Source organism: Olea europaea, unplaced genomic scaffold (assembly GCF_002742605.1).
Source record: "Olea europaea var. sylvestris unplaced genomic scaffold, O_europaea_v1 scaffold2571, whole genome shotgun sequence".
NCBI classification, from domain to species: domain Eukaryota; kingdom Viridiplantae; phylum Streptophyta; class Magnoliopsida; order Lamiales; family Oleaceae; genus Olea; species Olea europaea.
The window spans coordinates 46,645-60,993 of NW_019244004.1; the positions used below are offsets into that span (position 1 = coordinate 46,645).

The 14,349-nt window shown below is 31.9% G+C and overlaps 2 protein-coding genes and 1 long non-coding RNA gene across 4 annotated transcripts; all 3 read right to left on the minus strand.

The window, feature by feature from the left end:
• Window positions 1–251: 251 nt before the first annotated feature.
• LOC111382884 (transcription termination factor MTERF15, mitochondrial-like) lies at window positions 252–2,626 on the minus strand. Its single transcript, XM_023006920.1, has 2 exons — window positions 518–2,626; window positions 252–388 (listed from the first exon to the last, which is right to left on the minus strand). Exon 1 carries the CDS (start codon window positions 2,506–2,508, stop codon window positions 1,414–1,416), a length of 1,095 nt encoding a protein of 364 aa, XP_022862688.1. The 5' UTR covers window positions 2,509–2,626; the 3' UTR covers window positions 252–388; window positions 518–1,413.
• Window positions 401–2,680, minus strand: LOC111382885. 2 transcript variants are annotated; one of them, XR_002700633.1, is made up of 2 exons: window positions 2,557–2,680; window positions 401–940 (listed from the first exon to the last, which is right to left on the minus strand). It is a non-coding gene; the product is annotated as an uncharacterized LOC111382885 (long non-coding RNA). The 2 variants fall into 2 exon arrangements; XR_002700634.1 differs by having other exon boundaries at window positions 401–925; window positions 2,557–2,643.
• Window positions 2,681–12,214: 9,534 nt separating this feature from the next.
• LOC111382892 lies at window positions 12,215–14,116 on the minus strand. The gene has a single exon (XM_023006927.1). The coding sequence runs from the start codon at window positions 13,751–13,753 to the stop codon at window positions 12,683–12,685; it is 1,071 nt and encodes a 356-aa protein (XP_022862695.1). The 5' UTR covers window positions 13,754–14,116; the 3' UTR covers window positions 12,215–12,682.
• Window positions 14,117–14,349: the final 233 nt, after the last annotated feature.

The window sequence follows — 14,349 nt, forward strand, 5'->3', positions numbered from 1 at the left end:
AAAGTCAAAAGTAAAATAACTTCACCCTCGAGTCCCAATTGTTACCTACAAGTTTATAAAACATTGTAAATTTGCAACACAGAAAAATGTCATCGTGTTTGCGTGAACCAAGTTTTCCTCCAATATGAATAGCGAGTTTTGGTAGTGCGTACAACACTTCTCAATCTCGTAAAATACTCTGCGGAATCAGAATTGATTCAATGCTGTTAAGAAGGATTATATAGTATCGAACACTATTAAGGCAGAAAAAGAAACTAAAATACGGTTTATTATCCAACACATTTGACCATCAGTACCTACCAAACTCGCGCTGGTCGTGTCCATCGGGTCGTACCAAACATGCACTTATATACCAATAATAACAACATTATTGCAACACAGTTGAACCCTGAAACAATCCTGGTACGAATCATGCTATCGTAACCACTTGCGTAAATAAACTACAGCCCTACATTGACAAATTAACGCGGCAGCAACAAGAAATAAACCTAAAAAATTTGCAGCAGCAATAACTTACAGTGACGGTGAGTACCATATTACCATGCCAGAAGAACAGTGTAGAGCCTGAAAACAATGTACAGTCATCTTCTCGACCACTAGTAATTGTCGGATATTCCATGCACACTAGGCTGTCTTAATAAGACGTCTATATAACAGGAATTCTGTTAAAAACGTATCATCACTTAAAAGAGAAAATTTTAGTTGCAAATATATGAAAGATGAGGATTAACCAAAAATACAATCCTTGTTTTTCATGAACAAACATGATCATATTTGGGACTGATGCGATCACTACGAAGAAAAACCAAAATTTATTTGATACTGGACAGAAATAACTAAATAAACTTAAAATTTCAAGTACATTTCTCTAGGGAGGATCAGCGCTTCTCTTCCTTCCAATACCAAAGCAGCAAAACGTTGTCCTCTGCGAAACAATTAGCTAAGGAGATAAAAATCAGTCATCTAATATGAATCACAGATTCATAGAACCCATTTTATCATATGATGATCAATGTATGAACCCTAGTAGAGTACGAGCCAACTTCCCACTGAATGAACTTTTTCCTTAATAGATCCTCTACATGTGCTTGAAGTTGGTGTAAGAAAAGCTAAGTCATGCTTAGCGAAAATCAATGCGGTTAAGAAGGTAGCTTTTTTCCCAAACTTTTAGTTGAAAGTTAGATAACTCGAGCACATTGTTATGACCATCTTCTCCAAACTATAAGAAAAAAAGGATGTAATTCTGTCGATATTAGGCTGCTGAAATCCCACTCATGAACAAAAAGGTCGTTGGACATCCCATGTTTTCAATGTGAAGAGAAGTGCAACAAATTACTTGTGAACGGATAAATGATGGACACGGAAAAAAAAACTTGAAAATCAGGCATCTCTAGAATCAGGACAATTCCATTGCTACAAAGCCATCCCTTGACGATAAACATCCATCAATTGAGTCAAATTGTCCTTATATTTGTAAACAAATTTATCCAAGAAATCAATTTCACTATTCTTCAAGAAAGACATTAAAGGAAAATTTGCCTTCAGGAGGCCCTTTTGCATCAAAAGAGTAATCACATTACACCTGGGGATGATCCTCTTCTCCAGATTATAAAGAAGAACCGCTGGAGTTCGAATAACAACTGCAGGTTCCCATTTCATCTTATTTATAAAGAAATCCATCACCCTTAACACTTTCTCCTCGGATACGTTCATACAACAGGGATGCAATCTAAATGCTGACATAACCTCTTCATCTGACAAGCCGAACCTCTTAAACACCTTGACTTTGTAATCCCATGTCGGTTTAGGGGTCTCGCACAGCACTCGAACTGCTAGAATAAACATCAACCTCAAAGGGTTAAACCCCATACCTATCACATCATCCAAACACTTCCTAAATTTCTCGTTATCCCGCTGCACTGAAGCAGGAAACCGGCTTACAAAATACGAGATAGAGTGTGGGGGAATCCCTGCTTGCTGCATTGCCTCCACATTACCAGAAATTTTCTCTACATTAGTTGCAAGGATTCTAGAATTTCTATTCACCATCATAACAACCTCTTTCCCTGAAAGGGGCAAACTTTTCAGAAAATTATAACAAGGCCAAATCTGCTTTTCTAGACTTCTCCCCATAAGGGCCGGGTTCCGCATAATGACTTTCGGAATATCAGTATTCGAAACACCTATAGAGCGCAGGAAATTGAGTTTGGGCAAAAGGGTATTCTGGGGATCGTACAAAAACACCTTAGGTTGTATTCGAGCAATATGCGAAATATGGGATTCGTCAAATCCATGATTCCTGAATAAGGTCTTTACTTTTTCCACTTTTTTCTCAGAATATTTCCCAACACTAGTTTCCCGAGACAACCAAATAGGAAAATCTTTGGAACTAACAGATGAAAAAAGTCTGTATCTAGATTTAAACAGTGAATTGAATGAATTTGAATCATCCTGATGCCTATATATTATCCGAAACATGTTTCTTATAAAAGAATTAGAAATGAACATGGTTCACAAAATTGACAATATAGGGGAGAAATTGGAAAATGAACTCACCAATTGTGGAAGAATATCAAGTGATTCTGTTGACTGTCAATTCAACTGAGAGTAAAATAGAACCGAAGTCTTCAACCTCCACAAAACCCTATCCCTAGTCCCGTAGTCCAGTGCTCGTTTAAGACGCAGAGAGAAAAATTGATGGAGAAATTGTATCATTGGCCCCCAACTTATATCCCAGGTAGCGATGTCATCCCCGTTACGATCAATCGGTCAATGATTGATTACTTTTTAAGTGCAGTTCAATAATGAGGAAATTCCACTAGATAACATAAATAAAAAGGATCTTTGTAATATTAAACCAAAAAATATAAACATTTGAGAAATAGCATTTTAACAATGATCTTTTCAAAAATACCCCTTATAGAAAATTTGCAACCAAAGCCATCACAATGTAGAGAAACCTTCAATTAGGTCCTCAAAGAAATATAGATCAAAAATCTTTAATAAATTTAACCCCAAATATTCTACAAAATTTTATTGATCTAAAAATTGTAACAGAAAGTGAATTAAACTATTTAGAAGAAGATCTGAAAAGATTCTTTACAGAATATTTAGATCCAAAATTAAAAATAAAAATATTTCTATAGATAATAGTACAATCAAAACAGAAAATGATATATATAAACTAACTCTTAATCTGAGAAGAAGAGTTAAAGAACTAAATATAATTATTAGAGAAAAAGTATTAATAGAAAATAGGGAATTTTATAAATTTTATTGTGATATTTTAAATACTTATAAAGATTTTAATTGGCTTAAAAATCTTAATCACTCTGCTGTACACTCCTACGAAATGGTATCAGAGCCATGTTACGAACCAAAAATAATGATAATATAGTAGATGAAGAAAATATAATTGAAGAATTTTTGAAAAAAGTTGAAAAACATAAAAAACCTAGTTATCCCTATTTACCTAAAAATACCACAAATGAAAGTTTTAAGGATATACATAAAATATTAGAAAGTCTGGAACATAATTTACAAGTAGGAAATATTTTATTAGATAAAAATCTTAAAGGAAAAGATAGGATTATAATTAATCCACCTCAAAATTTTAGGATAACACAAAAAGAAAATAATAAAGGAAAAAAATATGAAGAAAAATAATATATGATTACAGATGTAAAAGAAATAGAACAAAAATTCTTAGAATTTACAGGTGAAGAGTATGAAGAATATAAAAAACGGTTAGAAGGATTAACTGAAAAAATGGAAAATACAAAAATAAATACTAATCCAGCTTCAAGTCAAAATATAAAAGTAGAATTCAGTAGTTATGAAGAACAAGATTATCCTTATGGTACCCCAATACCTAATAAGGATGGTATTTACCAATATAGAAAAACACAAAAAAGATACACTGGAAATATAAGAAAACAGTCCATAAAAGAAATAAACCCAATGAAATTTTATAATGAACCAATCCATACAATAGGAATATGATTAGACCTAGACTGTGTAGATAAAAATAAAGTTATTGAAACATGGATGAAAAGTACAGATTTAGTAATACAATTTAATAAATAGGAAACATATACAGCCTTTGGATTTATTGAACATACATTCAGAGGAATTGTTTCTGAATGGTGGAGAAAATTACCAGAAACTATTAAAAGAAGGATAAAGTATGGAGCAGGTAGAACTGAGGTATTAGATAATAGAAATACTTTAAATGAACAAAATATACAAGAGATATTAAAAAGTTTGAAAAGATCTTAAGAACATAATTCTTAGGTGATAGGTATACTTCTAATGATGAAAAAAGAAAACAAGATGAATATAATCAAGGAATGATAGCAATGGAAAATTTAAAGATATGTGATATGTGTGAATTAGAAAGATACACTTGTAAATTTAAAGAAATATATTATATATTAAACCAAGGAGATTATCATGAAAATAAACCTCTATTAAGATCTTATTTTACTAAGTTACCATTTTCATGGGGAATTAAGTTATTAAAAGAATATGAAAAATTATTACCTCTAGGAGAAAAGGAAGGAGTAAAAATAGATAGTTTTGGAAGTAGAATTGAATTTACAAAAAGAATGATAGGCATATGGTATAGAGAATCTTTAGAAAATAAAAAAGCATATAAAATAAGAAAATATTCATTATATTGTTATAAAAATAATGGCCAAATTGAACAATTTGGATGACATAAGAAAAAATATAAACCATATAAGAAATATAAAAGAAAATTCAAAAACTATAAAAAAAATTCAAGAAAAGAAATTTTAAACCACACAAAAAATATTTCAAGAAAAGAAATTGGAATAAGAAATTTAAACCAAGAAATATTAAAAAATGTAAATATTTTATTTGTAATGAAGAATGACATATTGCCCTTCAATGTCCTAAAAAGAAAGATAGACAGAATATAAAAACTCTTAGAATTTATGAAAAATTCCAAGAAGATAGTGACATATAACCAATTGAATATTTTGAAGATCTAAATAGTGAATGCAGTAGCATTTATGAATTAAATACATTCTCATCAGAAGAAGATTATGAGGAGATAGTATATATGAATCAAGAAATACAACAATCAGAAATAGACATGGAAACAACTGAAAAACTTGAAGACTCTATAGAAGGTATAAATCAAGAAATTATCTTTGATATTAAAAAATACACAGGAATCACTAAGAAGATTTTAGACCTACAAGAAAAAGATGTATTCTATCAAGGATTCTTAGGAATTTTACCAAGAATAAATAAAACAATTGTAAGTATGAATTATAAAGAAATGTCTATCAATATAGAAGATACTGTAGGAAAAGTAAAGGATTCCTATAATTACAAAAGAATGGGTAAAACAAAAGTTATCTAAAATTCCAGAAAACGTAAGAAACAAATTAAAATGCATTGAATTAGGAGGAGTCCAGATAATGGTAAAATAATTCTTTAGAGAAAGTATGAATATACCAATAGAAATATATTGTATGAACAATAGAATCTTACAAGATCCTATAAATGCTCTATTAGAAACAGTTGTAGGAAATTTAGTCTATCAAAAGATAATATTTACAGTTAAACCAAATTATGCAATATCATTAAATGATGAAAATATTGACCAAAGTTTTAATCTATACTATAGAATTGGAAACTTAAAAATGTTACGAAGAAGTAAAGTTATTAGTATAAGTATAAAATCAATTTTTGCTTTTAGTATTAGCCATCATAACAATCTAAGAAAAATAACGGATAATATTATTATTCATAAAGATTTTGAGGAATTAGCACAATATATACCTCCTAAAAAATACCAAGAACATGAAGTCACTATACCAGAACAAATAATGCTTGATTTCCATAAACAAGTTAAAGAAATTAATTCTGAAGGGAAACTAATAAGAAGAAATAGTGTCAGCTTAGAAGGAGATATTCTTATTGCAAGATTTCCCTCTATATAAGACTCTAGGATAAGCAGACTTAAGAATTTGAATATTGCTGAATCATCAAGTTCACAATATTACATTAAGATAAGATATGTAAATCAAGAAGGATACAAGAAGAATCTTCTCGTTCTCATAGATACTGGAGCAGATAAAAGTCATGTAAATGTTAAATTTGTTAGTCGTTTAATAGACTTTGAAATACCAGAACCATATATATTGAAAGATTATTTACGAAATAATCTTGAAATAAGAAAATATGTTAAGTTCCCTCTTATACTTATAGGAGAGGATCAAAAAGAATATACTAAAGAAATAATTCTATATAAAGACGAATTATATGGAGTAGATCGTTCACATATTTTATTAGGAATGAACTTTCTTGAGAAATATAGTCCTTATAAAATCTGCTAATGATATCTAAAAATAACAATTGATGATATCCCAATTATCATATCAAGAATAGATGAAAATATGAAATTATTGTTATCATGGAAAGAGTAATATGTACTAATCCTATGAGTACATATATTGAAATTACACTAAATATTAAAAGATATTGTAGAATTAAATTTCACGCTTACTTAAATACAGGAAGTACAATAAACTTATGCTTACCAAATGTACTACCATCTGAATACTGGATATACAATTCAAAGAAAATAGTCACCACTACAACAGCAGGTGGAAATAAGGTAATATACAGCAAATATGCTACGTAAGTACCTTTTCTAATTTCCTTTAGAGAAGTATTTGTTGATACAATATACATGTCAACTACAATTGGATGTGATATTTTATTAGGACAAAATTTTCTATTAAAATATGCATGATTTACACAATATATTGATAAGTATATGTTTACAACACCTTGTGCACATAAAATATTTATACCAAAAATAAATAAAGCTGTTACAATAGCATATACAGATATAAAATATCAGAGTTCCTCAACCCAGCGTGGTGGATGTTGGAGTACAGAAAAATTTAAACCAGTTACAGTCTTAAAAATGACAACAGAAAATAGAATTGAAAAACTGAAAAAAGAAATTTCTGAAACATATTCTAAAAATCCATTAGAAAAATGGAATACAGACAAAGTAAAGGCAAAAATAGAATTAACCAATCCAGACACTATTGTTAGAGTCAAACCCATAAAAAGAGGAAAAGCCAGAATGGTAATAAATTACAAAAAATTAAATGAAGTTACTAAATTTGATGGATACTACTTTCCAAATAAGGACACCCTTATTAAACAAGTACAGAACAAAAAGATATTTTCAAAATTTGATTGTAAGTCAGGGTTTTGGCAAATCATGCTTACAGAAGAAAGTAAACCACTAACTGCATTTAGTACCCCCAATCCTTTAGGACAATACGACTGGAATGTAATGCCATTTGGGTTGAAAAATGCATCACAGATATTCCAAAGGAGAATGGATGAGGTAATCAAATCTATTACTCATTTCTGTGTTGCATATGTAGATGATTTACTTATTCATTCAAATAATATTGATGAACATATTGAATATCTTGAGAAATTTTGTTATATTATGAAAAAACATGGTATTACACTTTCTCAAAAGAAAGTTGAAATAGCTAAAACAGAAATAGAATTTTAAGGATTATTTATAAAAGAAGGAGAATTGCAATTGCAATCTCATATTGGAGAAAAATTTCAAGAATTTCCTGAAAAAATCAAAGATAAAAAATAATTACAAAACTTCCTTGGTATATTAAATTATGCTGAAGGATTCATTGAAAATTGTGCTAAATTAAAAAATTATTTTCTTACAAAATTAAGAAAAAATATGATGTGGTCTTGGGAAAAACAAGATTGTGAAAATATAAGGAAAGTAAAAGAAGAGTTAAAGGTATTGTCCAAACTTGTAATACCACAAGAAGAAGATTTCTTTATCCTTAAAATTGATGCTTCAGATAATTACTGGGGAGCAGTATTAAAGGTTAAAAAGAATCATAAAGAATATAAATGTGAAAAGAATTATTCTTGTCCTGAGATACTTGCAGGATATACATCAGGAATATTCAAAGAAGTTGAAATAAGATATGAGACGAATAGAAAAGAACTCATTGCTGTTAAAAGAGGAGTTAAAAAATATGAAGATTATTTGTTACCAAAGAAGTTCTTGATTAAAACAGATAATACTTAAATTGAAGCCTTTCTGAAAAATAATGTTGATCCATCTATTACCAATAGATATATTATTAGGATACAAATTTGGTTCTCATATTTCAAATTTGATATTGAATACATAAAAGGTAAAACTAACTTTCTTCCTGATTATCTTAGCAGGGATGGAGTTAGAACAACTAAGGACGAAAGTCCGGATACTTGAGATAAAAGTTTCCTATTTGGAAACACAGATTCAAAATATCCAAGATAGTTTTTATCAGCAAAAATATAGCCCTTGAGGCAGGAGATACTTGTACCAAGTCTAGTATCCATTCGCAGGGACTTGTGAATACTAGCGCTCTCCTCGAGGATAAAGGGAAAGAAAAGAAGGTAATAGGAACCCCTTTACAGGGAAAACTTGAACCTATTACTGATAACAAAGATATTCAAGATATCAAAAGAGAAGGTAGCTCTTCACAGAGCCAAACTCAATCTAAACTTTCTATTGAAAGGATAGATCCAAAAGATATTATCAAGATATGTCCTAAAACAAAAATTCCCAGAAAAGATAACTATGAAGAAGAAACACTCTTTATTGTTATTTTCAATATTTTATCAGATTGGTATCTGGAGATTGAAAAGTGGATGAAGACTCTCCACTATTCAAAATACAACAAGATAAATTTTTATCCATGAGCACCAGCCAATTGGGTACGAAATTGTTTTGAGATAGGAAATATACTTTGTATATATCCTAGTAAAGATCTCAAAGAAATAGCTCAACTTCCAGCCAACACCAGAAAAGCTGTTAAAAGACATACTGAAGTTGTCAAGACAACAAATATATATATCAGATTCCATTCAACAATTATGGAATGGGATCCCGTTCTTGAATATATGCATCCATCGTTCCATGTGATAAAAATGAGACTTACAAATCAACATTTTTTAACAACCAATCAAAAAGTTGTTAAAAATGGATATCAAGATATTCTAAATATGATGCCCTTCAGAAGAGCAAAAGGATACAAAGAGATATTTGATCATGTAACTTAGATAATTACTGAGAAAGAAAAAATATGGGTTTATCCATCTGAAGATCATATTATCTATTCCAATACAAGGATGACCACCAAGGAAGAAGATATTTGTTATCTCGACCATTTATTATCTGCCATTATTTCTAACCAAGTACGTGGATCAAAAGATATGGTTAAAGAACTATGCAAATTACTCTGGAATTATAGTGATCACCATTGTGAATACTGTGTAGTTGAAGATATGAGTCAAGCATCCCTTAACAGTGAAGAATTCCCTACAGAATTATTTGATTCAAAAATGGAAAAGTGATGGTGACAAAAGTAGTCCTTTATCACTACTTTAATAAAGAAATTTATTAAAGAAAAACTGTAACTACTAAAAGATAGAAGATATTGCAAGAAAAGTCTCCATAATTGCGACTACTCTTGACACAAGTGGCAGACAAACTCAAAAGATAAGGCATATAATTTCAAAAGAAGAGGTCCACCTAGCAAGAAGATAATGGAAAATTCGGTGGAGATAAGATGTCTTAACCACCCAACAAAGAAAGGTGGAAAACACCTGTCAAGATAAGATTCCTAAAAGCTTCTATAAAAGAAGGCAAGGAGGAAGAAGGAGGGCATCTCGAAACGGCTTATCTCCTAAACACTTGAAGGAAACACATCTTAGATATATCTTTTGTAATCTGCTTACACCACTTGTATTCAAAAAAATATTAGATAGTTTGAAGATAGAAAAGCGTATAATAAGGTAATCACTTATGGAGTTCTAAACTTCATAAGGTGAGTACCAAATGTATGTAAATATAGTTTGTAAGCATGTACAATTTCAGTTTATGAATATCAAAGTAAAGTTTGTTATATTCAACAAAGCTTTCATAAAAGGATTTCGTTAAATTTCTCATGATTCCTCAGCAGTACAGATTGAGATTTTAAAAGATTTTCAAAACATTGATTTTTGAATGGATGTTAGTCATGTCAAAGTACCCGTCTTTGATGAATTGTTTAATGGAAAAAGGCAGTTTTCTAACAAAATTGTAGCACCTTGTGTGTGAGTTATCTTTTAAAATTTCGTTCCAAGTAAGAACTTGATTCTGAAAAGAGTTTAGATAGAGGTGAAAACAGAGACTCTGGATACTGTGAGATAGCGTCTGTGGAAACACGGCTAGTTCTATAGAGTGAGAAATGCAACCTTAATTGAAAAGCCTTTTGCGGAAGCAGTTGTGGACCCAAATGATTTCTAAAACATTTTAAAACCTTTACTTGATTCAGAAGATTGATTAAGTACATGCAAAGCATCTATAAAAGCATACTGGAGGGAAAGCCTGTTTACTTCCATTTGATTGCTGTAAGTTATTTACTTGTTTTTACATGCTTATAATTTAATTATTCTGATGAACAATTCACAAGCATCCACATCCACTAATGATAATAATCTCATATTATTTTTAGATCAAAAAGATGTTTCGTTTTTATTTAAATTAGTTGAAAAGTCTGAAGATATATTTCCTATTGGCAAAGAAAAAATTGAAAAAATATATAGAGATATAGATTATAATTGTAAAAATAATATAGGATTTGATTCTATAGGAACTAGTAGAGAGATAAGAAAGGTAGAAGATATTATAACCAAAACATAGGGAAATACAGGAAGAAATTTCAGAAGGATTAGTTCAGAAAGGGTCTTTGAAGAACTACTAAAATATAAAGAATATTTAAAGGTATTTGAAAGATTGAAAAATATAGATATAGGTCCTGATTAATAAATCCTTGAAAATATAAGATACAGCTTGCAAATAATTTAGTAAGGGTAAATTAGTATTTCTAATATAAAAGGCCATTGTGAAAAATTGGATCAATTATCCAGCCATTTTAAAAATTGTCCCGTTCAATAATCAACGAGTAAATATTAAAATTTGAAATTTAAATTGGTCAATAATTGGTTTTTTTATTTAATTATTATTATTATTATTGGCTTTTTAACTTTTTAAGCGCTATTCAATGATAGTTGAGTAAACATTATGATTTGAAATTTAAACATTTATTAATAACAATTTAACAAATTAAGAAAGAACACATCTCCAAAATCACTTGCATAATATGTTACGCCCCTATCTGAACCACTTCGAAAAGTCTGTCATTGCGTCATACAAGGTGTCCAACACCCATTCGAAGTGGTTCAGTGGCTCCACCACTAATGTTGGCAAGCTGCTAACGCGTTGCAAGGCACGAACAATTCTACTGAACCAACCGAAGCATTCTTGCCTCTGACGTCGAAGCACAATGCACTCCAAGGATCTCCGTCAGAGGATCAACCGCCAATTTCAGAAAAAGATCTGTGTCAAGATCCTTTCTGCCCCTAAGATTTAATTGATTTGACGTCTCCATGGGCGTAGTTGATGTGACGTATCAACTTTATGTCAACTCAACTCAGGAAGTCATTACCCGTCCATTCTATAGACGCGGCTGATTAACGCCTATGAGTATACGTCTCACACCGTCAAATGCATACACGTATCCCACATCTAACGGTTCTCCTTAATTATAAATACCCAAAGTTTGACAAGAGGCAAAAGAGATGAAACTCTTACAATTTAGCTCTTCATAACAAGTAAACATATATTCTCCTTCCAACCCTTTTTGCACAACTTTGGCACTGTTCCGATCACCAAAAGTTAACTTGACCGTCGGAGTATATGCGATCGCCGTCGCCCCCGCTGGTTCCGGCCGTGTGCATCTGACCGTACGTTGACTGTGCGTAGGGAGGATTACGTGGAACAGCTATCGGTTCGCCACGTGGAGGGTCCAATTCGCGAGGTCAACATAATAAGAACTTAAACCAATTTTGACGGCACATCATACAATAAGAATGGAAAAAGAGTGCACCAATTTAAGCTTTAAGATCATCTTAAATACGTATAATTAGAGGGTGTTGGATAGGAATTAAAATTAAATTTTTTAATAGATTGTGATGAAAGCTTTTGAAATGTGTGATTAAAAAATTATGGGTCCCATAAAAATGTAATTAACATTAATTATTTGAATTAGATTAAAATCAAATTTTAATTCAAACCAAACACATTCTTAATAATTACACATGACTAGACCAAAAGTTTTACAAAATTTAGCTTTTTTTCATCTGAAGTAATAAAATCAAGTACTTCAATGAGTAGTGGAGTCACACCGTCTATACACACCAAAACGAACATGAATACAGCAAAGCAATCACTTGTTACTCGACAAGGAAGCCGGTTTTCACAACGCATCATACACTGCGAGGGAGATGAGGGGAATGAGTGCCTTAAATTTTGCCTTGTGAGAATCTTCAAGACAAAATCTTATACCAACTTGGACAAAACAAATCCATTCAACCCACCCTACTAAACAAACCACAAGCGAAAACGAGCAATTCAGCAAAAAGATCACTTATCAACATGCCAAGAAATGGAAGACATTGAATTGATGAGAAATTTCCATGCAACCCTTCAACGTTACAGCTTTACAGATTTGATTTAAAAGTCCAACATTTTTGCCATAACATCTTCCACAAATCAATTGTTCTTAAAGATCATTCCTGCACGATATATATCCCTTAGTTCAGGCAAAACATCCATATATTTGCTTACATACTTGTCAAGAAACTGTTCCTCTGTAGTCCCCAAAAAAGACATCAAAGTTTGATGTTCCTTCACCAATCCCTTCTGCATCAAGACCTTAATAACTTGGCATCTAGGGATGATACTCTTCTCCAAGTGATAAAACAGAGCAGCAGGCCATCGCGCAACAATGGTAGGCGACCATCCCATCTCATTTACAAAGAAATCCATTCCCCGTGAAATTTTCTCTACAGACAACCTCATACAAAGCGGATGTGCTCTAAATGCTGATTGAACCTCAGTCTCAGACAAACCAAAACTTTTATAAACCTTCACTTTATTCTCCCACGTCTCTTTACTACTCCCGCATAGCACATAAACTGCTTGGACGAACAGTGTATTCAAACGGTTAAAACCCAAGCTCAACGTCTCTTCTACACACCGTTTCAACTTCTCGCAATTCAGTAGCACCAAAGAAGGGTGATTAACCATCACAAAAGAGATTGACGACTGAGGTACACCCATCTGTCGAAATGCATCTACATTTGCAGCAATCTTTTCCACATTAGTACCAAGAATTCTCGAATTGCGCTTTATTATCCTAACAATGTCTTTATTGGAAATGGGTACATTTTTGAGTAAATTGTAACAAGGGATCAGCTTATTCTCTAGGCTTCTTTGCAATAACCAAGGGTTGTTCACAATAATTTTGTGTAAGATATCACTCGAAAGGCCAATGGAGCTCAAGAACTTGAGTTTTGGCAAAATGACATTCTGTGGATGGAATCGAAAAACCTTAGGATGCATTTGAGAAATTGTGGATATTTGGATATCGCTCAATCCATAATTTCGTAAAAGGATTCGAATTTGCTCTACTTTATCTTGCTTATTCTCAATAGGAAAATCTCCCGAAATCTTAGAACAAAATGCATTCTGTAAAATACGCAATGGGATACGGTAACATAACGAGTAACCCGGATAACCTTGCAATGGGGATGCCCCTTTACGAAGGAAACAAGAAAACATGGTTCTTACTTCCTAAAAAGAGCTCTTCATTCATAAAAAGGAATCTGAATACAGTTATGGAGTTCGGAATATCAACTTACCGATTCTAAGAAGCAAAAACCTGAGTTTTATTTTCTGGGTTCGTCTCTTACATTTAAGACATTACTGGAATTTTAGTTTTTACTGGTGGAAAGAAACAGTTCGCTGATGAGAGTACAGTTCTTTGCCGCCGCCGCCGCCGCCTGCCAGAATATTACTTGCAGCGTTTATAATGTTGCTGCGGCTGAATCGGTTGTGCTTGTAAAGAATGTAAGCGGCGAGGGTTTGGGGGAAATAGTGGGGGAGGGGAACGGGTTCTGAGTGGGATAGCGGAGGCATGTTTGGCTAAGTGCAAAATAATTTTAATTGGCCAACAAAATACTCACGCACACTTGGTAAAGGTAGTTGACAACTTCGGTAATTCATTTTATAATACAAATTTGTCATCCGTATTTCTTCTCTTTTAGCATTTCCCACGCAGTCGATACATTTTCAACTATCCTTTTTTTATTAATGTGAGTGTTGAAGCACGGAATATCGTGATCTCCCCATCCTTTTCTGTTTGGAGGGGCTTAGGT